The 24,364-nt window shown below is 38.7% G+C and overlaps 1 protein-coding gene across 6 annotated transcripts in view; it reads left to right on the top strand.

Moving 5' to 3' along the window:
• The window catches only part of NELL2 (neural EGFL like 2), a 391,543-nt gene that overhangs the window by 42,647 nt on the left and 324,532 nt on the right, over positions 1-24,364 (top strand). For 3 of the 6 annotated variants that reach the window (XM_034645489.1, XM_034645487.1, XM_034645490.1), the window contains 2 exons: positions 18,562-18,647; positions 19,090-19,218. In XM_034645489.1, coding sequence (XP_034501380.1) covers positions 18,593-18,647; positions 19,090-19,218 — 184 coding nt within the window. In that variant the 5' untranslated portion in view covers positions 18,562-18,592. The other 3 variants (XM_034645491.1, XM_034645492.1, XM_034645488.1) reach the window with 3 other exon arrangements.

Below are 24,364 nucleotides of genomic sequence, written 5' to 3'. Positions count from 1 at the left end.
CAATTTTATGTATGTATGTATGTATGTATGTATGTATGTATGTTGTAAGTAGGCTCCATGCCCAGCATGGGGCTTGAACTCACAACCCTGAGATCAAGAGTCACATGCTCTGCTGACTAAGCCCCCCAGGCACCCCAGCAGTTATATTTTTAGATTAGTCTGTGGAGGTTCATAAGGGCTCTTTTGCCCAAGTATGCCTGGACGCTGGCTGAGATTTGCTGATCTGAGGCATAGAGCTTGGTGCTTATCCCATAGGTGGACCTCTACAAAGACCTATGGAGTAAATGAATAAATTAAGAGAATGAGTCTTCTGAGCTAGCTTTCAAATTAATGAGTTGTGTGATTTTGAACAAATCACTTGACTTGTCTTTGCTTTAGTGTGCAATGTGAGAACTTTTCAAGCTTTCTCCTTCTGTGGGTGGAAGTGACGGCCAGTCTCCCTAGTCTTCCCCCTTACTTAGCACTGCAAATATTAAGAGTCAGCCAGCACGGGAGAAAGGAGAAGGATGGCCCCAGCACCCCCGCACCACTCACACATTTATTTTCCTGCTCACTCAGCAGCTCTGTCTTTCGGTTTGCATTCTCAGCTCCAGCCTTTGGCCAAGATAGTGAAGCTGGAAATAGAGGCTGGCCCTGGCATGGTGACAGAACTCTTGAGGCATTTCTTCTTGTCAGAGGATTTGATGCTGTGTGTGCATAGACACTTTGGCTGAGCTCACGCTGATTCTGGGTCCCTGCCAGATTCTTAAGATACTCACGTAAATTTATCTTTGTCCTCAAGCCGTGTGCTTGGGAAACTTGGTCTGGACTTTCCATCTAGCAACTACATGTTCATCGAAAAGAAGATTCTAAATGTCAGTTGCTAAGAACTAGCAAGAATTATGTGATGAGTCAGGAAAGATTTTGAACTATTGTGTCTTGAGGCCTGAATTTAATAAATTTTCTTTAAGGTGTGGGCCTTTGGGGAAAAAAAAGGAAAAAGAAGGTGACAGAATCAAATAAAAATCTTCCTTTGAAAATGGAATTTTTAATGACTTCTATATTTACCATTTCTGGATGTGGATGAAGGGAGAAATCTGATATAAGTAAAATTGGTGTCATTAAGAATATGCTGGCCTTTAGCCCTTCTAGGGAGGGTTACTTTGTCTCTTAATGCTCAACAAAGCCCTGTCTTTAATAGAAAACCTTATGTAAGGCCAGAAGCCAGCAGACTGGCTGGGTCCACATTGGTGCTTCACTCTGTTTAGATGAACAGTGAGTATTGCAGTGTTTTGGCAAAGGCAGCCAGTGCTCACTCTGCTTGTCCATTGGCATTTAAAAATAAGGGCTGTGTGGTGGGATAAGTTTTTAAACCAATGACTCATAGCTCTTCGAGACTGATAGCATTTGATAAGCCAGTAAGTCAGTGCTGGGCTCAGAACACTATATACGTATTTTAACCAACAAGGCTCACAAGCTAACAGTGCTGTTTAGTTAACCGTATTCACATTTTCAGTTCTCCTTTCCTTGCTTATTACTGTGGACTACTTTTAATTAGCATTATTTTGCATATGGTAACTGAATAACTAAGTGTAATGACAGAAACAGGCCAACCCTGATGTGGCATAGTTTCATATAACAGGATGAACTAGCATTTATTTACTACGTAGCAATTTTTGAAGTGGACTTGAGCCTCCTCAGCCCTGGGCTAGATAGGCGTTAGTTATGTCATCCTGATAACTGGGACAAGAAGGTTGTGTTTGGTTCAGGAAAGAGGTGGGACAGGGCCTTGACCCAGAGCTTCTGAGCAAGTTCCAAGCTTGTATCTTTCACCATGCTGTCTCTAGAAGTGTTTGAAACAACACTTGTCTTATTTTTCTTAGAGAGTTTCCGTTGAGGTGTGAGTAGTTCAAAGTGTGTAGAGAATATAAAGAATGTTGACTAAAAGCTAACCTCCTCTCATGTCCCCAGTGGGCACCTCTTTTACCTTCCACTGTCACAAGTGAGTTAAGAGTGTGCTTTGGAAGGAAAGGCACCTTGATTATATAAATTCTGTTTTCCCACTTACATTTGTTTTTTCATACCATCCTCCTCTTGAGATACTGCTTCTTTAATCTAATCTTTTTGCTTTTATACTTTTTCTTTTTGCTGTTTATTGTTATCAATCTCCTTTTATCGCTTTGTACCCTGCTTAGTCCAATTCTACTTTCAGAATCATTTTATTATGTTCCGTGGTCCTGTTGTTTCAACAAAACCTCACAAGTAAGGTCTTGAAGGGCTAGGCCCTTTCAAGTTACATGTGGGGTAAGGGAGATGTCTGAGTGTGTGGCTGGTTAAATAAATCTGAGCCACTCTGCCTTGAGCCCTGGAATAGAAACCAAGATACTCTGATGATTGTTAATATAAAATGAAGGGAAAACGAAATGAGTCCAGAATCACTCTGTCCTCATCCCAGGCTTTGTGACAGTCCACCTTTGAAAGAAGCATATTGTCGCATCGTTTAGTAGTTCATTGTTCTTCATTGCTAAGTAGTGTCCCATTGCAGGAATTTATCACAATTCATGAACCCATTTATCGGTCTGTAGACATTTGGGCTGTTTCTACATTTGGTTAAAATGAATCAAGCAACTATAAACATTCAGAAATGGGTCTTTTTGAGGAAATCTGTTTTTATTTCCTCCAGAACAAATACCTAGGAGTGAATATTTCACTTTACAAGAAGCTTCTAAAGAGTTTTCCTAAGGGCCTGTACCATTTTTATTCCCTTCAGCAAAGAACGAGAGCTCACGTCACTTTGCATCTTACTGGCACATGGAACTGTCAGCCTTTATAATTTTAGCCATTCTGATAAGTCTGTATCTCACTGTGGCTTTTTTTTTTTTTTTTAAATTTATTCACTTTAGAGAGAGAAAGAATGAGCAGGGGCAGGGCAGAGGGAGAGGGAAAGGGAGAGAATCCCAAGCAGATTCTGTTCAGAGCCTGTCGTGGGGTTTGATCCCATGACCTAGAGATTGTGACCTGAACTGAAACCAAGAGTCAGATGCTCAAGGCACTGAGACCACCCAGGCGCCCCTCCCACTGTGGTTTTAATTTAGATTTTCCTAATGAGTACTGATGTTGGGGCATTTTTCATGTACTTTTTTTTTTTTTGCCATCTATGTATCTCTTTTCTGTAGAATGTGTATTTAAATATTCTGCTTCTTTTCTTTTTTAACTGGATTTTTTTGTCTCACTGAAGTATAAGAACTTACATAATTTCTTTTTTTTTTTTTAAGATTTTATTTATTTATTTGACAGAGATAGAGACAGCTAGTGAGAGAGGGAACACAAGCAGGGAGTGGGAGAGGAAGAAGCAGGCTCATAGCAGAGGAGCCTGATGTGGGGCTCGAACCCATAACGCCCGCATCACACCCTGACCCAAAGGCAGACGCTTAACCGCTGTGCCACCCAGGCGCCCCAAGAACTTATATAATTTCAATACAACTCCTTTACTGCAAATATTTTCTCCTATTCTTTATTTTTTCTTTTGATATTCTTAATTGTCTTCCAAAAAGCTAGTTTTTAATTTTGAAGTATGATTTATCAGTTTTTTTCTATTAATTTATGTGTTTTTTTGGTGCCCTTCTTAAGAAATTTTGCCTAACCCAAGTCACACAGATTTTCACCTACGTTTTCCTCTAAAACTATAAAACCCTTAGCTTATGATCCATTTCAGGTTAATTATTGTCTATGGTGAAAGATAAGGATTATGAATAAGCATTTTCTCTGTCTCCTCCCTCTTTCACTTCCTCCCTCTTTTTTCCCTCCCTCATCTCCTTTCCTCCTTCCCTCCCTCCTTCCTTCGTTCCTTCCTTCCTTTCTTCCTTTCCATATGGATGTCCAGTTATCCAAGTATTATTGTTAAAAAATGATCATTTATCAGGGTGCCTGCCTGGCTCAGTCAGAAGAGCATGCAACTCTTGATCTTGGGGCTGTGACTTTGAGCCCCATGTTGGATATAGAGTTTACTTAAATAAGTAAAACTTAAAAAAATTATCATTTATCTAGATGAATAGATAAAGATGTGGAATATATGTACAATAGAATATTACTCAGACATAAAAGAGAAAGAAATCTTGCCATTTGCAACAACATGGATCTATTTAAGGCTTATAATGCTAAGTGAAATAAGTCAGAGAAAGACAAATGCCATATGATTTCACTCATGTAGCATTTAAGAAACAAAACAAATGAACAAAGGGAAAAAGGGAAAAACCAAAAAACAGACTCTTAACTATAGAGAACAAACTGATGGTTACCAGAGGGGAAGTGGGTGGGGTAATGAGTGAACTAGGTGATGGGAATTAAAAGTACATTTACAATGAGCACTGAGTAATGCATAGAATTGTTGAATTACTATATCGCACACTCAAAACTAATATGGGGGAGAAGTTAAGATGGCGGAGTAGTAGAGGGACCCTGAGTTTGCTTAATCCCTCAAACACAGCTAGATCAATGTCAGATCATTTTCAACAACTAGGAATCAGTCTGAGGATTAAGAAAACAATCTGCACAATTGTTGGGAGGGAATGTGGCAGATGCAAGGTTGGGAGACGATTTGGGGGAAGAGAAAAGCCGTGGTGCCACGAAGGGGAGTGAGCACTTTTTGTGGAGGGAAGTCGGGGAGAGAGGGAAAGAATGGGAGAGAGAGCAGTGCTTAGGGTTTACACGATATGCCCCAGGGTGGGTATCTCCTGCGATGTACTGGGAGAGAACACTCCCCTTCCTGTAGTACATTTGGAAGAGGGTATGTTGCCTCTCCAAAGACAAAAGGCCTGCCAAGCTCCACTGAGCAGCTATTCAACAGCAGGGGACACCGGCGCACAAGGAGGGCAGATAACCTGGTTGCAGCTTTTCGCTGTTTGTCACAATAGACTCCAGCCACCGTGCGACTGCTTTTCTGGGACAGAACCGTGCTGGGTGCACCTTGAGGCTCTCCTCTGGAGGAGGGGAGTGGGCCCACACCGTGCCAGGCCCTTTAAGATTTGGAGTTTTGAACCTAGTTGGGGGCCAGAGATGAAACTCAGCGAGCTCTGTGGCACCAGTGATGAGGTTACGGAATACAGGTGAGGTTCAGTGGGGTGGAGTCCGGAGCCGACGACCAAGAAAGAATTCTTGAGGCGTCTTTGGTGCAAAATCGGTGGTTTATTAAAGCACTGGGACAGGACCCGTGAGCAGAAAAAACTGCTGCACGGGGGTTGTGAGAGGTGGCTCTTATATACCGTGGGGTTAGGGGAGGTAAGGAAAAACGGTGGTTGAGAAAATACTTTCATATGTTAAAGAAGATTCACAGGATCCCCAAGGCCTTGCCATTGTCAAGCTAAGGTGGTTTTTCCCTCTAGCAAGGCATTAACATTAAGATGGTTGGGAACTTCCTGGATTCCTAGAAGTATCTGTCTATGGTCTGCAGGCTATAAGACATTTATTTGTATTTACATTCCCTTCTGGAAACTAAGTTAGTGATAGAAATGCCTTGTTCTTGTAAACTGCTAATACATTTGCAAACTGAGGGAGACTCAAGTCTTGCAGGATTGTGGTATCTACAGGTTAACTGTTTCTTTGTCCTTTAGGGCAGCCAGGAGTGCCTGAGGAATGTCACATACATCCCATGGCTGCGGGGGGCGGGGTTTGCAGGGTGTCAGTTTCTGCTTTGTCCTCAGCTTGCCTTCTGTTCCCTCATCACCAGGGTGCTATTGGCCCAGACACAGACAGGTTGAGAGCAGAGACCTGATGAGGGCCTGGCACACGGGAGGGGAGATTGTTTGCTTTACTGTGAGGGCCTTCTCCACAGCCAGGGCAGGAAGTTCCCCTACTCAGGAAGGAGAGAGAGGGCAGGATGACGCCATCTTCCACTCCCCTGCCCATCAGCACCGTCAGGCTTGGGAGAGAAACACAGTGCCTCCAGTGGAGGCTGGCGTCACTTACAACAAACCCCACCCCCCTGAGGCCGGCAGGGGCATTTTTACAAGGACAGGTCTGTCTGACCTAGCTAACACAGGACGTCTCCCTCAGAAGAGCAACACAGGCCCCCGGCATGTACCAAGTCTGCTTCTCACAGAGTGCTGCAGAGTGTCAGCTTCAGTTCTAGTGGAAACAGGGCCAGGCTTTCTTTTCTTTATTTTTTTAATTTTTAAATTTTTTAAATTTTTAATTTTTTATATATATTTTTATTTTATTTCTTTCTTCTTTGGTATCAGGCTTATAGTTTTTGTTCATTTGTTTCCTTTTCTCGTTTTTTGCATCACACTTTTTGTTTTCGTACTTTTTTCCATCTACCTTACTCTTTGGAATCAAGCTTATAGTTTTTTATTTGTCTGTTTGTTTACTTTTTGGTTCCTTCTCTTTTTTTTTTTCTTGGACCGGGCTTTCTTTCTTTCTTTCTTTTTTTAAAAATCAGGCTTATCTTAAATAGATCAAAGCACACCTAGTTAAAGGTCTAACACTCCCCACTGCAAGCAAGGAGGAGCTCTGTAAAGGACTGAGCTATGGGAAAGAGCAACCAAAACACAACAGCAGAGCGCATGCAAGCACACACCAGAAACATTTCTTGAAGGGCCCGGCGCTTCAGTATATGACCCCTTCTTAATATAGTATTATTCTCAGGAGCAAGAAACATAACAAGCCTTCATAATATGCAAAAGACAGAAACCTAGACATAATGACAAGATGGATGAACTCTCCCCGAAAGAAAGATTAAGAAGAAATCACAGCCAGGGATTTGCTCAAAACAGATATAAGCAATATATCTGAACAAGAATTTAGGACAATAGTCATAAAAATACTAGCTGGGCTTGAAAGAAAGATAGAAGACACCAGAGAAACCCTGGCTGCAGAGTTAAAAGACCTAAAAACTAGTCAAGCTGAAATAAAAAATGCTATAACTGACATACAAAACCAACCTGATAAGAACCATATGATCCTCTCAATAGCTGTAGAAAAAGCATTTGACAAAAATAGCATGCTTTCTTGATAAAAACCCTCAAGAAAATAAGGATAAAAGGAATATACCTCAACATCATAGAGGCCATATTTGAAAGACCCACAGCTAATATCATCCTCAGTGGGGAAAAACTGAGAGCTTTCCCCCTAAGGTCAGGAACATGACAGGGATCTCCACTCCCAGCACTGTTGTTCAACAACATAGTACTGGAAGTCCTAGCCTCAGCAATCAGGCAACAAAAAGAAGTAAAAGGCATCCAAATCGGCAAAGAAGTCAAGCTTTCACTCTTCGCAAATGACATGATACTCTATGTAGAAAACCTTGAGAGACTCCACCAAAAATTTCTTAGAACTGATACAAGATTACTGCAAAGTTACAGGATATAAAATCAACGTACAGAAATATGTCGCATTTCTGTATGAATAATGAAGAAGCAGAAAGAGAAATCAAGGAATCGGTCCCATTTACAATTGCACAAAAACCATTAGATATCTAGGAATAAATCTAACCAAAAGAGGCAAAAGATCTGTACTCTGAAAACTATAGAACACTTCTGAAAGAAATTGAGGAAGACATAAAGAAATGGAAAAACATTCCGTGCTCATGGATTGGAAAAACAAACATTGTTAAAATGTCTATGCTACCCAGAGCAATCTACACATTCAACTCCAAATAGTCAAAGCAATTTTGTGAAAAAGACAAGTAAAGTGGGAGGCATCACAATTCCAGACTTCAAGCTTTATTACAAAGCTGTAATCATCAAGACAGTAGGTACTGGGACAAAAACAGACACATAGATCAATGGAACAGAATAGAGAACCCAGAAATGGACCCACAGCTATATGGTCAACTAATCTTCGACAAAGCAGGAAAAATATCCAGTGGAAAAAAAGATAGTCTCTTCAACAAATGGTGTTGGGAAAACTGGAGAGTGATCTGCAGAATGAAACTGGACCACTTTCTTAAACTATACACAAACGTAAATTCAAAATGGATGAAAGACCTAAATGTGAGACAGGAACCCACCAAAATCTTGGAGGAGAAAATAAGCAGCAACCTCTTTGACCTCGGCCACAGCAAATTTTTACTAGATGTGTCTCTGGAGGCAAGGGAAACAAAAGCAAAAATGAACTTTTGGGACTTCCTCAAGATAAAATCCTTCTGCACAGCAAAGGAAACAATCAATAAAACTGAAAGGCAGCCTACAGAATGGGAGAAGATATTTGCATTTGACATATATGATAAAGGGCTAGGGTCTGGAATTTATAAAGAACTCATCAAAATCAACACCCCAAAGTAAATAATCCAGTTAAGAAATGGGCAGAAAATATGAACAGACTTTTCTCCAAAGAAGACATACAAATGGCTAATAGACACATGAAAAAAATGCTCAGCATCACTTGGCATCAGGGAAATACATATCAAAATCACAATGAGACACCATCTCACACCTGTCAGAATGGCTAAAATGAACAACTCAGAAAACAACAGATGTTGGTGAGGATGTGGAGAAAGGGGAACCCTTTTGCACTATTGGTGGGAATTCAAACTGGTGCAGCCGCTCTGGAAAAAGCTTAGAGGTTCCTGAAAAAGTTAAAAATAGAACTACCCTTTGACCCAGGTATTGCAGTACTAGGTATTTATCCAGTGGATACAAAAGTGCTGATTTGCAGGGGGCACATGCACCCCAATATTTATAACAGCACTATCAACAATAGCCAAATTATGGAAAGAGCCCAGATGTCCATTGACTGATGAATGGATAAAGAAGATGTGTCTATACCAGGAAATAGATCTTTCAATCTTTCAAATCTTTCAAAAGGAATGAAATCTTGACATTTGGAAGAAAGCGGATGAAACTAGAGTATGTTATGCTAAGTGAAAAAAGTCAGTCAAAGAAAGACAAATATATGATTTCACCCGTGGAATTTCAGAAACAAAACAGATGAACATAGGCGAAGGGAAGGAGAAATAAAATAAGATAAAAAAACAGAGAGGGAGGCAAACTATAAAAGACTCTTAACTACAGGGGCACCTGGGTGGCTCAACAGTTAAGTATCTGCCTTCGCCTCAGGCCATGATCCCAGGGTCCTGGGATCAAGCCCTGAATTGGACTTCCTGCTCAGCAGAGAGCCTGCTTCTCCCTCTCCCTCTGCTGCTCCCCCTGCTGTGCTCTGTCTGTCTGTCTCTCTGTCAATAAATAAATAAAATCTTAAGAAAAAAAAAAGACCCTTAACTACGGAGAACAAATGGAGGGTTGCTAAGTGGCGGGGAGGAAGGTGAGGAGGATGCATTAAATGGGTGATCGGCATTAAGGAGGGCACTTGTTGGGATGAACACTGGGTATTATATGTAGATGATGAATCACTAAATTCTCCTGAAACCTATACTACACTGTATGTTAACTAATTTGAAATTTAAATTAAAAAAATTAATACAACACTGTATGTTAATTATACTGGAAAATTAGAATCTACAAAAAGTATCAATTGTTCATTGAAATATCTGTGCCTTCGTAAAAATCAGGTAAGCATATATGTGAGTCTATCCCTACTCTTTAGTTTATTCCATTAATTTATATGTCTTTCCTCATCCTAATATCATAGTCTTGATCTATAGCTTTTAGTGTAGTCTTAAAGTCAGATGGCGTGAATTCTCTAGTTTTTCTCTTTTTCAATAATTTTTGGCTTTTCTATTTTCTTTGCCTTTCCATATAAATTTTAGAATCAGCTTATCAAATGCTACCAAGTAGACTACTGGGATTTTGACTGGGATTGTCTTAAAACTTTAGATCAATATGAGTATAATTGATACTGTAACATTAAATCTTCATATCAATGAGCATGATAAATCTTTTTATCCATTTAGGTCTTTAATTTCACTCAGCAATGTTCTATAATTCTCAGTGTTAAATCTTGTCTATCGTTAGATTTCTCTACATGCATTTTGTCTTTTAATGCTATTATAAATGGTATTGTTTTTTATTTATATTTTCAATGATTCCTTGCAACCGTATTACATATAATTGATTTCTATATGTTGACCTTGTATTCTATAACATTGCTAAACTCACTTACCAGTTCTAATGGGTTTTTCAAAGATGCTTTGGGAATTTTTAAATGTAGATGACCAATTGTCTAGGGAAAAAATTATCTCTTCACTTCCAACCTGAATGGTTTTTACTTCTTTTTCTTGGCTCATTTCATTGATTGGAAACTCTAGGAGTGTTTCCTTGTTAATGCAGAATATTTTTAAATGTCCTTTATTAAATTGAGCAAGTTCCCTTCTATTTTTACTTCACAGTGAGTTATTTTATCATCAGTAGTTGAATTTTTTTTTAAAGATTCTATTTATTTATTTGACAGAGATAGAGACAGCCAGTGAGAGAGGGAACACAAGCAGGGGGAGTGGGAGAGGAAGAAGCAGGCTCACAGCAGAGGAGCCTGATGCGGGGCTCCATCCCAGAACACTGGGATAACGCCCTGAGCCAAAGGCAGACGCTTAATGACTGAGCCACCCAGGCGCCCCATTCAGTAGTTGAATTTTATCTAATGCTTTCCTTTTATCAATTAATATGATCACGTGATTTATCTTTTTTAGATTGTAAAGTAGTAGATTACATTGATTGATTTTTAAAATGTGGAATCAACTGTACGTTCCTGGGATGGATCCTACTTTGTCATTGTTTGTTGTTCTTTTTATATATTGTTCAGTTTGATTTACTAATTTTTTTTGAGGATTTTGCATGTATGTTCAAAAGATATATTTTGTGTCTATGTTCAAAAAATACATTTGTATCTATGTTCTAGTTTTCTTTCTTTTCTTTTCTTTTTTTTTTTTTTCCATTGTTTTTGTCTGGTTTTGGTATGAGTAATGCTAGCCTTATAAAAAGAAGTGGGAATTGTTCCCTCTTCTGTTTTCTGCTAGATTTGTTTATACTTGATGTTATTTCTTCTTTAAATGTTTGGTGGAATTTGGAATTGAAATTATCTGGGACTAGAGGTTTCCACTGATTATGAGAGAGGAATATAAGAGGTTTCCAAATATAATTGTGGATTTGTCAGTTGCTTCCTCCAGTTCTGTCACCATTTCTGTAAGGCAAATGCTTCATGTATTTTAAAGCTTTGCTATTATGTGCAGACACACTTAGGATTGCTATGTCTTCTTTGTGAATTGAATCTTTTAATATTGGGTAATGTACCTCTTTTTCCCTGGTAATATTCTTTGCTCTAAAGTTTACTTTTTTTGATATTAATATAACCATTCCAACTTTCTTTTGATTCATGTTTTCATGGTATATTTTTTCTTAATTCTTTTACCTTTAATTTACCTCATTATATTTTAAGTGAGTTTTTTAACAGCATATAGTTAGGTTATATTTTTCAAGTCCATTCTGACAATCTAGGTCTTTTCATTGCTGTGTTTAGACCATTTACATTTGATGCTGTTATTGATATGTTTGGATTTTGGTCTACCATTTTATTTTTTCTTTTGTCTCTATTCTTTCTATTTCTCTTTTAACCCTTTCCTTCCTCTTTCAAGTTATTTGAATATTTTTTAGTATTCTATTTTATCTATTGTATCTTTAACTATATCTTTGTATAAATTTTTAAATTAGTGTTCTAGAGAATAAAATACACACACTCAACTATTCACTGCCTACTTAGAGTTCATATGTTATCACTTCAATTAGAATATAGAGAATTTATCACCATATTGGTTCATTTATCCTCATCTCTTTATGTTGTAGTTGTTTTATGTATTAAATATACATACTTTTAAACCCATTTAGACAATTTAAAAATACTTCTTTCAGTCACTATGATAGCCAGAATGGCTCTTCCAAGATGTCCATACCCTCATCCCCAGAACCTGTGAATATGATCCCTTACATGACAAGAACTTTGTACAAGTAATTAAGGTTAAGGGCCTTTGTGGAGGTCCTAGATTATCCTAGATTATCCAGGTAACCTCAGTGTCATCATGGAAGTGCTTAAAAGCTGAGGACCTTTCCAAACTGTAGTCAGAGAAACAGAGAATGCACTGTCAGAAGGATTTAGGCTGCTGTTGCTGGCTTTGAAGATAGAAGGGGGCAATGAGCCAAGGAATGCAGACACTCTCTAGAAGTTGAAAAAGGGTTTTCCCAGAGCCTTCAGAAAGGAATACAATCAATCTATTTATTTATTTATTTATTTATTTATTTATTTATTTATTTGACAGTGAGAGAGGGAACACAAGCAAGGGAAGTGGGAGAGGGAGAAGCAGGTTTCCCGATGAGCAGGGATCCTGAGACAGGGCTTGATTCCAGGTTCATTACCTGAACCAAAGGAAGATGCTTAACGACTGAGCTGCCCAGACGCCCCATAGAAAGGAATACAATCTTACTGACACTTTGAACTTCACTTGATGAGACCAATGTCTGTTTTATGACCTACAGAACGGTAAGATCATACGTTTGTGTTATTTTAAGCTACTAAGTTTGTGGTAATTTGTTATACCAATACTAGAAAACTAATACAAGCATCAAACATATTTTACAGAACTCAAGAGAAGAACAGTCTATTATGTTTACCCAGATATTTACCATCTCTGTTGCTATTTCTTCATTCCTGATATGCTAGTTGTCTTTTGTTATCATTTCCCTTCTGTTTGAAGAACTTCCTGTAGCAGTTCTTTCAAAGTAGGTCTGCCGATAACTAGTTCTTTTAGATTTTCTTCATCTGAGAATATTTTTCCTTCATCTTTATTTCTGAAGGATATTTTCACCACATACAGAATTTCAGAATGACAGTATTCTTTAAGCACTTTTTAACAAAAATGTTTTTCCCCTCCATCTGGCCTTTGTGGTTTCTGACAAGTCTGGATTCATTCGAATTGTTGCTTCCCTATAAATAAAGTGTTATTTTTCTCTGGTTGCTTTCAATATTTTTTTCTTTGTGTTTTCTTTTTTATTGTTTTCAGCAGTTTGATTATGATATGGTCATGGATTCCTTTGAATTTATCCTCTTTGGGATTTACTGGGCTCCTTGAAACCATAAGTTTATGTCTTTTGACAAATTCAGGAGGTCTTAAGGCATTCTTTGTTGTTGTTGTTTTTTTTTTTTGAATTTTTATTTAAATTTTAGGTAACATACAATGCAATATTGGTTTCAGGAGAGAATTCAGTGATTCATCACTTACATACAATACCCAGTGTTCATCACAACAAGTGCCCTCTTTAATATCCATCACCCATCTAGCCCATTCCCCACCCACGTCCCTCCCTCAACCCTCAGTTTGTTCTTTATCATTAAGAGTCCCTTATGGCTTGTTTCCCTCTCTCCTTTTTTTCTTTTTCTACTTCCCATACGCTCATCTGTTTTCTTTCTTAAATCCCACATATGAGTGAAATCATACGGTATTTGTCTTTCTCTGATTGACTTATTTCACTTAGCGTAATATATTCTGGCTCCATCCACATCATTGCAAATGGCAAGATTTCATTCTTTTTGATGGCTGAGTGATATTCCATTCCATCATATAGACATGCCACATCTTCTTTACCTATTCATCAGTTGATGGACATTTGAGTTCTCTCCACAGTCTGGCTATTGTTGATAATACTGTTAAGCCATTATTTCTTGAAATACTTTTTTTTGGACTGAACTCTTTCTCTTCGGATTCTGAAGACATAAGGTTCTTTTGGTTTTATCTCACAGATTTTCCTGCTATAGTAATTAAAATTTTTTTTCTGTCTTTTGTTCAGATTGGATAATTTCAATTGATCTGTCAAACTCACTTCTTCTTCTGTTATCTCTAGTACTGAGGCCATTTTAATGAGTTTTAAATATTGAGTTATTATGCTTTCCAGTTTTAAAATCTCTGCTTTTATTTATTTGCTGCCACTTCTCATTTTTTTCAAGAGTATTTGCCACTTTTTGGGAAGCATTTTTATAATAGCTCCTTTAATATCTTTCAAAAATAATTTCATTGTCTGTCATCTTGGTATTAGTGTTTGTTGATTGCATATTTCTCATATAAGTTGAAGTTTCTCTGTTTTTTTTTATATGCCAAAAAATTTCAGATTATATCCTGAGCATTTTAATGTTATAAGACTTTGAATTTTGTTAAGTACTATGGAAAATGTCTTTTCTTTTCTTTTCTTTTTTTTTTTTTAAGCAGACAAGTGACTCAATTCGATTTAGACTGCAAACTCAGATTTTGACTAGCCTTTTTTTTGGTGTGGTTTTTCAAAGACTTTGTGGTATATTCAGATTTATCCTATGTCTGTACCACCCAGAGGCAGTCTGACTCTGGTGGTGGATTATTCTTAGAAGTACTTGCTGCCAGTATGATAGTACTTCAAACTCTGGTCTTCTTTCTCAATTTGCCTGCTGCTGTTTAATTATCAGAGCCCTCAAATACTCCATGTATTCTGTCTAGATTCGATAGCTTTCAGAGGGAGAGAGAGGGTGGAGTGTACATGTTCTATCTTACCCAGAATTAGAATCTCATATCCTTTAGCTTTTGAAAGCTTTTTACTTGTTGCTTAAATATTTCCTATGACATTATCTGCTTCCATTCTGTTTAGTCTCTTATTCTATATCTCTAAGTAGTGTGTGTTGGATCTTCTAATTCTAATATTCATGTTTTTTTTCATGTGTTCCATCTTCTTATTATTCTTGCCACATTCTCAATAATATTCTCAGATCTCATTTTTTGTTCTAAGATTTTTTTAATTCACTAATCTTCAGTTCTATTTTATCTGTTGCTTTTTATAGCCAATGGTTTTAAAATATTGTTTTAAAATATATTTTATTTCCAGAAGTTCCATTTGATTTCCTTTGAAATCTGCCTAATCTTTTCTCATACAATTCTGTTCTTTTGTTATTTTTTTATTCCCTTACAAAAATTTTTTAGTCATTCAACATACTTATTTTGTACTTTGTATCACATTTTTATAATATTCTGAATTCATGAGATACTAATGCTCTTTTTCTGTGTGTGTGCCTCCTGACTGTTTTCATGGTACTTTATTTTAATGTTGTTCTTATTATTATTCTATTGTGATCTTATTCTTATCAGAAATTTTCCTCTTATATGCTAGAGGTTGTGGAGGGTCCTTTAATAGAAGTTTTACATTTTCTTCTTCAGGAGAATCTGAGGGGTTTATTCTAATTTCTGACTGTAGAATTCCTACACCAGTGGGGAGTGTAGTTTTGGACTGTATATCTGCAAGGGGCAAGGCTTGAGAATTGACATTTATTGCAGATGACTTTATTTTCCATCTGTGGTCATGTGCGGCTAGAAGGCACTTTTGTCACTTCTCAGAGCAATGTACAAAATTTTTAAAGTTTCTTTTTATATACAGTATAATCCTTCAAAGCTTCCTATTTTTATCAAAGGGACCAGTAACATCCTCACCTCTTCTGGCTTTGCCTATAATTCATTGTTTCCAGTTCTTGTGTGGATATTAAAATCCTACCCCATTGTCTTAGGGCCCCTATGAAGTCTGAAACCCTGTGTCCCACCCTTTCCCAATCATTGCATTGGCTACATCTTTCTCCACCAACCTCCAGCTACCTTTTTTCTCATAGCATCTGAGAATTTTTTTTTCTTCTGAATAGAAAAGATATTAAACATTTCATTTGGCTTTGCGATGAACTTTTTGACTGAACTTTTCATTATTTTGACTGAACTTTTCATTATGTAGTTAGTATTTACATTAGTTTTCTGTGAATGCTGATCACAGCATTAGTGGATTAAAACAGTACAAATTTATTATTTTATAGTTCTGTAGTTCACAAGTCTAAAATGGATCTCATTGGGCCAAAATCAAGGTATTGGCAGAGTTCTGTTCCTTTCTGAAGCATGTAGGGAAGAATCCTTTTTCTTGTACTTTCTAGCTTCTCAAAGCTGCCCACCCACATACCTTGGCTCATAGCCCTTCTATATTTTTCCATCATCATAGGCAGCAACAGCCAAACAAATTCTTCTCATTTTACACTTCTCTAAACTTCTCTTCTGCTGTCCTCTTGCACATATAAGGACCTTTGTGACTATATTGGCCACCCCCAAACAATCCAGGATAATCTCCCTATTTTAAGGTCACCTGAATAGAAATCTTAATTCCATCCTCAACTTTAAGTTGCTTTGCCATGTAAGGTAACATTCACAAATTCTAGTGATTAGGACATATATTTTTGGAGGGTGGGAAAGGGCATTATTATTTCTACCACAATGACTGTAAGCAAACATTTTAACATTTTCTGAAGGAAGTTTCAGTGTATGCAGATTTAATATATAAGACAACCACAACATAAAGGGGTGAGGATAAAAGGACCAATATGTTGGTAAAGTTTCTACATTCCAATTGAAGTGGTAGCTTGTAGACTTTACAGTAGGTGATGAAAAGTTAAGTATGTATGTTATATTCCCTAGAGAATCAATTTAAGAAACTACACAAAAAGATATAATTACACGAAATATAGAAAAATGGGATGCTAAAAATACTGGCTTTTAGTGGGTAGAAACCAGGATGCTTTTAATTATCCTACAAAGCACAGGAAAGTCCTAACAAAGAAGTATCCAACCTCAAGATGTCCATAGCTCTACAGTTGAGAACCTCTCCCCAGGCTGATAACTCACCTTTCTTACAGTTTTCCAAATTAATTAATTAATTCAATTCAATTAGATTAATTTTATTTTGTTTTGCAAATTTAGGAAATTTCATACAACAATACTTCATTAAGTACTTCATTAAGTACTGGAATATTTCTTTCTTAGAATTTACAAAATTCCAAGTAGAATTAAGTGGAAAATTTGATAAAGAGAGATAATTAAAAATTAAACTGAGAAAGTTTCCAGATTCTGATTTTTTTCCTTAAAAATTCCAACAATAGAGCTAAAAATGTCCCCCTCATCCCATTATAGTATAATGTAGTACATATTTCTCTGCTGGACACTCAGACTCCATTTTGGTAACTAGCTGTGTAGGATCCTGTTGGAGAATTCAGAATCTACTTGTTTGGATGGAAAGCTAAGAAACTCAATTGATCTTTGGAGCAATTAACATTTTAATCACTTTTGAAACTCTTACTTTTCAGTATGGGCATTGAATGTCATTATTCAAAATTTACCTCAACATTTTAAGGCTATGTTGAAAAATATTATGTGCAGTTGACTTTAAGTATTTTTTGCCCGTTGAGAATTAGATCTTAGATGTCCTCACTGTTATGGTCCCAGCGTGAGAAGGGCGAGAAGGCTGGATAGAGCCTGGTTGAGTCTATTCAACAACTGGGTGGCTCTTCTATCTTGCCCAGGCTCTGCCTTCTGCTTATTTCCCTCCTTTCTTTCTCTTATTCATCCATCCATCCATCCATCCCATCCATCCATCCGTTTATCTACTTATCATCTATCTCTTCTTTTCGGTGTGGCAGGCACACTGGCTCTGGTGCACTTGGCTCCTGCTGTGTGCTTGTCCTGGAGAACCAGACTCCGCGTTGTTTGGCAGGGGGCGCGCGAGGTCCCGGAGCTGTCCAGCAGTTCCAGGATAAGTTCTCCCCTGCGCGCTCCGCGCTAGGGAAGCTCTCCAGCGCCCCGCCCGGGCAGGGAACCTCTCCCCCAGGGCTGCCAGGGCTTCCCAGGCTCGCCACCCGCCTCTGCCAGTCTCTCTCTACTTCGTCCAGCCCCACCTCGAGAATCTAGCTTGCTTTGGAAGCCCTCCTCCGCATGCCCCGGAGAGGGAGTTCCTTTTCCAGTCCCCGGGGCTGCTTCGGAGCCCAGTGCACGATTGTACGCCGGCTTCCCTCCTTTGCCTAAAGGGCGGGCGAGCACGTCTCCTAGCCTCGTCTTCTGCGACTGGGTGGTCCTTTCTCTCCGTCTGTCTTTCAAGACACGCGCCCGAAATCGAGGGGTGAGAGCAAAGACCGCCCATCAACTTAGCACCTTGAATTTAGATCTTTCGATCCCAAAAGGAGGTTGGCGTTGCCCGGGTCAGCGAGTGAGGGAGGTAGGAGGGCGGGGCTGCAGCAGCTCCGGGGCTCGCTGGACGGGGCTTGGAGCCCGGGCTGGAAAGGGACGCGGAGCGCCGGGCCTCGCCCTCAGCGGTCCCTCCCTGCCCCTCCTCACCCCGCCTCCCCTGGCCTGCCCCTCCCGCTCCGGGGGAGCCGTCTCTCCTCCGCGCTTCTCCGGCGCTCTCTCCATTGTCTCTGCCTTTACAACAGGTTCGCGCGGCGGGAGGAGACGGGCGGGTGTGGGGCCGCCCCACCCCCGGCTTTCTTGGGGCCGCTTCCCTTCCTCTGGGTGTGCGTGTCTTCGGCTGCTTTTATTCAGCTCCGGAGCTAATTCCCCGGCGGAGCAGCCCCAGAGCGAGCCCGACCCCTCCCTCTGGGCCCCCCCCGGCTTTGCCCGCGCTGCCGCCTGGGCTCTGCGTGTGGGAATGATGTGCGCATTGGAGGGTCTAAGTTCTTCACGTGCGTGAGGGGTCCTCCCATTTTTTTCTTAGGTAACCAAATCGTATTAATCCTACTAATCAGTAAACCCGAGGCAGCGGCAGGAGGCACAAACGCTATATTCCCGCTTGATTCCGAGAACCTCTTCGGTTTTTATTTTTATTTTTAAAGAGGGAGACGATGGACTGAGCAGATCCACACCATGGAGTCTCGGGTCTTACTGAGAACATTCTGTTTGATCTTCGGTATCGGAGCAGGTGAGTGGCCCAGAGCTGCGGCGGGGGGAACGGATGGCCCTCGCCTCGGGGTAGCCGGAGCTGGTTGGGGACGCCTTGCTTTTCCTCCACCCGAAGTAGGTCTGGAGTGGGAAGCTTGGAGTAGCGGGCGGGTTTGGATTTGGATTGTTCTATGCTTGCCTTGGAGACGCCAGGGCGGGTCACACCCCTAGTCCAGGGTCTGAGGGCCGAGGGGGAACTTTGCACCGAGAGGGTTTTAAAGTAGGTCAGGGAAATGGGACTGGGTGCTCCGCTATTTAAAGCTTGGCTGCTGAATCAAGGTAAGGCTCTGCGCGGTGGAGGAGGGAGTCGCCTCCCTCGTCGGTTTCCAATATTGTCTCCAAGACGCGGTTCTTTGCTGCCCTAGAGGAAGAGGCTTGTATTTTGATGGAGCTTTTTTCTTTTTCCCCCACCCTCCCACCAGTTTGGGGGCTTGGTGTGGACCCCTCCCTACAGATTGACGTCTTAACAGAGTTAGAACTTGGGGAGTCCACGACTGGAGTGCGCCAGGTCCCCGGGCTGCATAATGGGACGAAAGCCTTTCTCTTTCAAGGTATGGAGAGCTTGCCGAGTCCCCAGTGCGGTTTCAGTTCGGATAACCCCGAAGGGAGTTGGCCTCACAGCTCCTCCTAACTTCTGTATTGCCTCACTGATGGCAGTATCTGGAGCTGAGATGTGGAGGGGTTAACGTGACACACACACACACCTTCCATCTCTTTTTAAGTGGTTTGGTTTTTCTCCCCTCCCGCTCCCTCCTCCTTACTTTGTACTCTTGCCAGTTCTAATGGATAGTTCCTTAATTACTGTACAGAAACTCCGATGGCAGATGGTTGATTTTAGAGTCTGGGGAACAATGAATTATAGCACAAACGCCTCATTTGGGTGAAATTGATTTAGGTAGAAAATAGGATAGCTTAATCTTAGTTAAGGCAGGCTTTCTGAAAGTTTCAGGTACAATGGTGCCTGGTTGGGAGGAATTTCTTTTTGTGGAGTAGCTTTCTGGAAAAATGAATACCTCTCAATAGTTTTATCGACTGTATATCACAAACATACTATATTTGAAATGATTCCTCATTGAAAGATCATGATTCTACTCTATCAATGTCAAGAGAAAAAGAATAATATTCTCTTAAATATTATTTTGAAATCTTTCAAATAAATATTAATTCAAAGGTTTATCTTGTATCACCATTAATTGTATACTTAACATTATAGAACTTTTTTTTAAAGTAAGTGGGTGTTGGCTATGCATAAATGTCTACATTTTAATTTATATTTAAATGTGTAGTCAGAAACAAATTCCAGTGCATCAGGCTGTCACCTTTGATTTACCAAAGCTTTTGAATGTTGTTTGGTTTGTGGAAAGATGTAATATGAGATTCTAGAAAGTGGCTAAATACATACAGGAAGATTTGTTTCACATATGGTGAAGTATAGATGAAGGCAAAAGAGAAATGAAGTTTGGTTTAACGTATCTGATGGACTGACTGAAGCATCTTTTCCCCAGCCACCCAGATTTTTCTTTTGTGATTTTGGTGCCAGGGCTTCAAGAGAAGTGCAACTCATACTTACTAAAGAGTTGGGTATGCAAAATAAAACCACTTCAGCAAATCTGACAACAAGAAACAGGAGTAAAATAAAACTTGAATGTCTTGTAGTGGTGTTGTTGCCTGACATAACCAGTATGTGTCACCGTGGACAGTAACACTAAAGCTTACTATGGGAAAAGGAGGAAATTGACATGTGTTGCATTTATTTAAAACAAGTTTACTCTTATAAAAAATTAAAATGTAATTTTCTGTTTTAATTATGGTGAGCCCACTAAATGTTTTTATTATGACAAATATTTGTGGTAATATTTTATTTACTTAAAGGTCTTTTTTGGAGAGAGGTGGGGATGCAGCTTAGATATTGAGTTGTTTAAAAACAATGACTGAATTTAATAAAGGAAATAAGACCAGAGTGTCAGCAAAATTCACAAAGTGGAATAGAAGTGTCATTAGGGTTAAGCTTCTGTTTTTTTCTTTCTTTCCTCTTCTTTTTTAAAATCTCTGATTTTTAATCCCTGAGAACTGGAAGCAAAGTTATCTCAGGTCTGCTAATTCGAGTAACTGGAAAGCATTACAGAAGCTAAGCCTCCTAATAAATAAATGGTGTTGAAGTGTCCTTAAAATTTCCAAATGTCCTTTAAATTATACTAGTGTTCTTCGTTTCCTCTGAAGAGTGTCTGAGCTGTCACAACTAGAAACCCTCAGAACTGAGCATTTTATGATCTCATGCTAGACAATTAGACAATTTCTAGGAAACAGTCTAAGTCACTAATATAGTTTTTTAAAGGAATGTTAAGTATTCATCTTTATTTAAATTACCAGTTCTTTAAGGTAGGCATTGTGTTGCAAATGAATTGTCCATTGTAACTACATATCAGTGCACATAGATGAATTGTTTTTATTTCCTTGTTGGTTAGAGTAAATGCCTAACAAAGTTTTCGAGATTTGAAGATGTAAAATTTCATTTCCTGCCAAATTTTGAACGTTATTTCATATAGCCAGTCACTCAGCAAGTATTTGCTACCTGCTGTGTTCTCACTAGGCATGTATTACTGATCTATTGATTATTCTCTAATAATTTCTCTTATTCTAGGATTTAGATTATGAAATTGACAACAGGTGGATCTTTGGCTCTGCCTGATAGTTTTGCATTACCTTGGAAATGTCTTTTCTGTGATATTAGAAAATGTTGTTAAGAAGTCAGTTCTGACTCCCACTGCTTCCCTGGGATTCCATGGGTTTTAGAGAGACAAAAGCTTTCACTCTCAGGATTTTATGGATTTGATTCATGGTGAATTGAAAGTGCTGCAGGTATTTTTGTATAGTGTGTAAAATGTCATAGTAGGATAGTAACAAATTACAAAACCGGTGAGATGCTCTCAGATTTCATATAAACCTATCAGATAAGTTACTTTGTGCTATCAGGTATGTTCTATATAGATGGAAGAGATTTTGAACCATTAAATTTCTTCTGCAGTGGTATAACCATCTTCTTTTGTTTCTTAGCTTTAAAATAAGGAAATCTCAGCATATGATTTCCCAGTGATTTTGCTCATTTAATATTGCTTCTTTTTTTGGCTACTTCATTATTCTCTTTAGTGGTATTTAAGATGCTTACAATTCAGTACTTTTTGAAGCTATAAATAATTTTTTAAAAAATTGTGCAAAATGAATATTACTTAATAATTATATTTTATTATACATGTATAATGAAAGCACATAGAAATATATTTCAAAGTCATATCTGGTTTTTATCATAATAGTAACCATAGTATCACTAAAATTGTTTTGTTGTTGTTGAAATTTGATTTGTAGCTACATTGGAAATTGAAGTAAGGAGATGCTAAATTAGATCATCCTTTAATAAATGTGGCTTTTTATCTGTGCCAATTATAATCATTTTCAAAAGGAAAAAGTATCCAGGCAACAGTTTGGAATCTACATCAAAATCTTCTAAGTATTTCTAGCTGCAGTCTGACTCATAGCCATAAAAATACACTTACATTTTAAAAAAAGAGAGGACTGAATGCTGACAATGAAAAAGACTATGAAAGCTCGTAAAGAGTTCCGAAATATTAAGGATTGTGCAATTATAAATAGAATTCTACTTACCTTGTTTAAAGTCTAGGAGGTATTTGTAAAGACAGTGTTCTTAATAATGTTCTTTCTTCTCTGTAAATGAGAGACCAAGAATGAGCACATAAGAAACACAGTTCTAGGAATTTCTAGCAATGTTAGCATGATTTTTAGATCTTTGTTTTTAACAATTTGTCTGGCCAGGTTCCCAAAGTTGATAGTTTCATCTGTTGGTTTAATAAAATTTCTTCTAAGGTGTTCACAGATTTTATAATGCCATTAATCCCCACAAGAGAAGTAGATAAAATCAAAGCATATTTTTTTCCTGAGTTGGTAATTTGAAAATAAGTTTCATAGTTATTTTTAAGGAACTTCAAGATTTAAAGATTTTATTTTATTTTTTAAAATATTTTATTTATTTATTTGAGAGAGAGTGAACGAGACAGAAGGAGCAGGGGGAGGGGCAGAGGGAGAGGGAGAAGCAGACTCCCCACTGAGCAGGGAGCCCAATGTGAGGCTGGATCCAGGACTCCAGGATCATAACCTGAGCTGAAGGCAGATGCTTAATCAACTGAGCAACCCAGGCATCCCATGATTTAAAGATTTTAAAGGAAGGAGTGCCTGGGTGGCTCAATTGGTTAAGTGTCCAACTGGTGATTTCAGCTTGGGTCATGATCTCACAGGTCCTGGGATTGAGCCCTGCAATGGACTCTGCACTCAGCAGGGAGTCTGCTTGAGAGTCTCCCTCTGCCACTCAGGGGCTCTTTCTCTCTATCTTTCAAATAAATAAACTCTTTAAAAAAAAGATTTTAAAGGGAAAAAATGTCCACAAGTCTACTCATATCAGTATTTAAAAACAGGACTGTAATTGGGCATTTGGTGGAGGGCCATTGACTTTAGTAGGTAAAGGTAATTGCATTAAGAAAGGTGAGGTTAGGCTGGAATGAGTATTTGTCAATATGATGGTCGGTGAACATCAGTGGTCTTGGGGACAATGGTCATTGGTGCCCCGATTAGAATAGAATAACACAATGATAAAGAGATGGGCTTAGAAACCAGATAGAACCAGTGGAATCTTATTAGCTGTTTTACTATGGTGAAGTTACTCAATTTCTCTGAACTTCAGTACTGTCAATTATAAAATTAATGTTATTATGAGGACTAAAAGAGACATGTTCATTCATTCAAATACATTTTTGCTGTCCAAATCTGTTCTGCTAGGTATTAGGCATATAACAAAAGAGTAAGTTAGAACTTTACTTTCAGAGTGTCTTAAAAACAGTCATTAAACAAACAATTACACAGATAATAATTTAATCACCATTGAGATAAATGCTATGAGGAGAAACAAAGAGTACTAATGGGAATCTATAGGGAATCACAGGGTCAGGGAGACTGTCTCTGAAGAAGAATCATTGAAACTGAAAGCTGCAGGATAGTAAGAGTAGCCTGGAGAGGAGGGGCTACAGGAATTCAGAGAGGGAGAATCACAGAGACAAAGGAAACAGCATGAGCAAAGATCCCGAGCCAGGAATGAGCATTGTGTGTTTGACAAAATGGAAGAAACTCACAGTAGTGGAGACATAGGGTTGTGATATGAAGTGACACAGGAGAGCAAGGACCAGATTACAAAGTGGGCCATTTTAATAGAAAAGAATTGAAAATTTATCATTATACAAAGGTATATTGTGGTAGTCAGAATAATGATCCCTCAAAGATGTTCTTGTCCTAATCTCAGGAATCTGAGCCTATGTTATGTTACATGTTAAGGGGGGATTAAGATTATACATAAAATCGAGGTTGCTAATCAAATGACCTTTAGGTAAGAAACCTATTCTGGATTATATGGGCTGGTCCCATGTAATTACAAATGTCCTTTAGATTTGGAACAGGTAGGTAGGAGAGTCAGTGTCAGTGATGCAATGAAAGAATGACTAGACCAGCCATTGCTGGATTTGAAGATAAAAGTAGGCCGTGAGTCAAGGAATGTGGGCAGTCTTGCGAAGGTGAAAAAGGCAAGATAATGGATTTTCCCTTAGAGTGTCCAGGACTGCTGACACTTCATTTTAACCC

This window comes from Ailuropoda melanoleuca, chromosome 16 (assembly GCF_002007445.2).
Source record: "Ailuropoda melanoleuca isolate Jingjing chromosome 16, ASM200744v2, whole genome shotgun sequence".
Classification (NCBI taxonomy): domain Eukaryota; kingdom Metazoa; phylum Chordata; class Mammalia; order Carnivora; family Ursidae; genus Ailuropoda; species Ailuropoda melanoleuca.
Note: the sequence above shows the minus strand (reverse complement) of the source record. Positions and strands in the feature narration are given on the sequence as shown.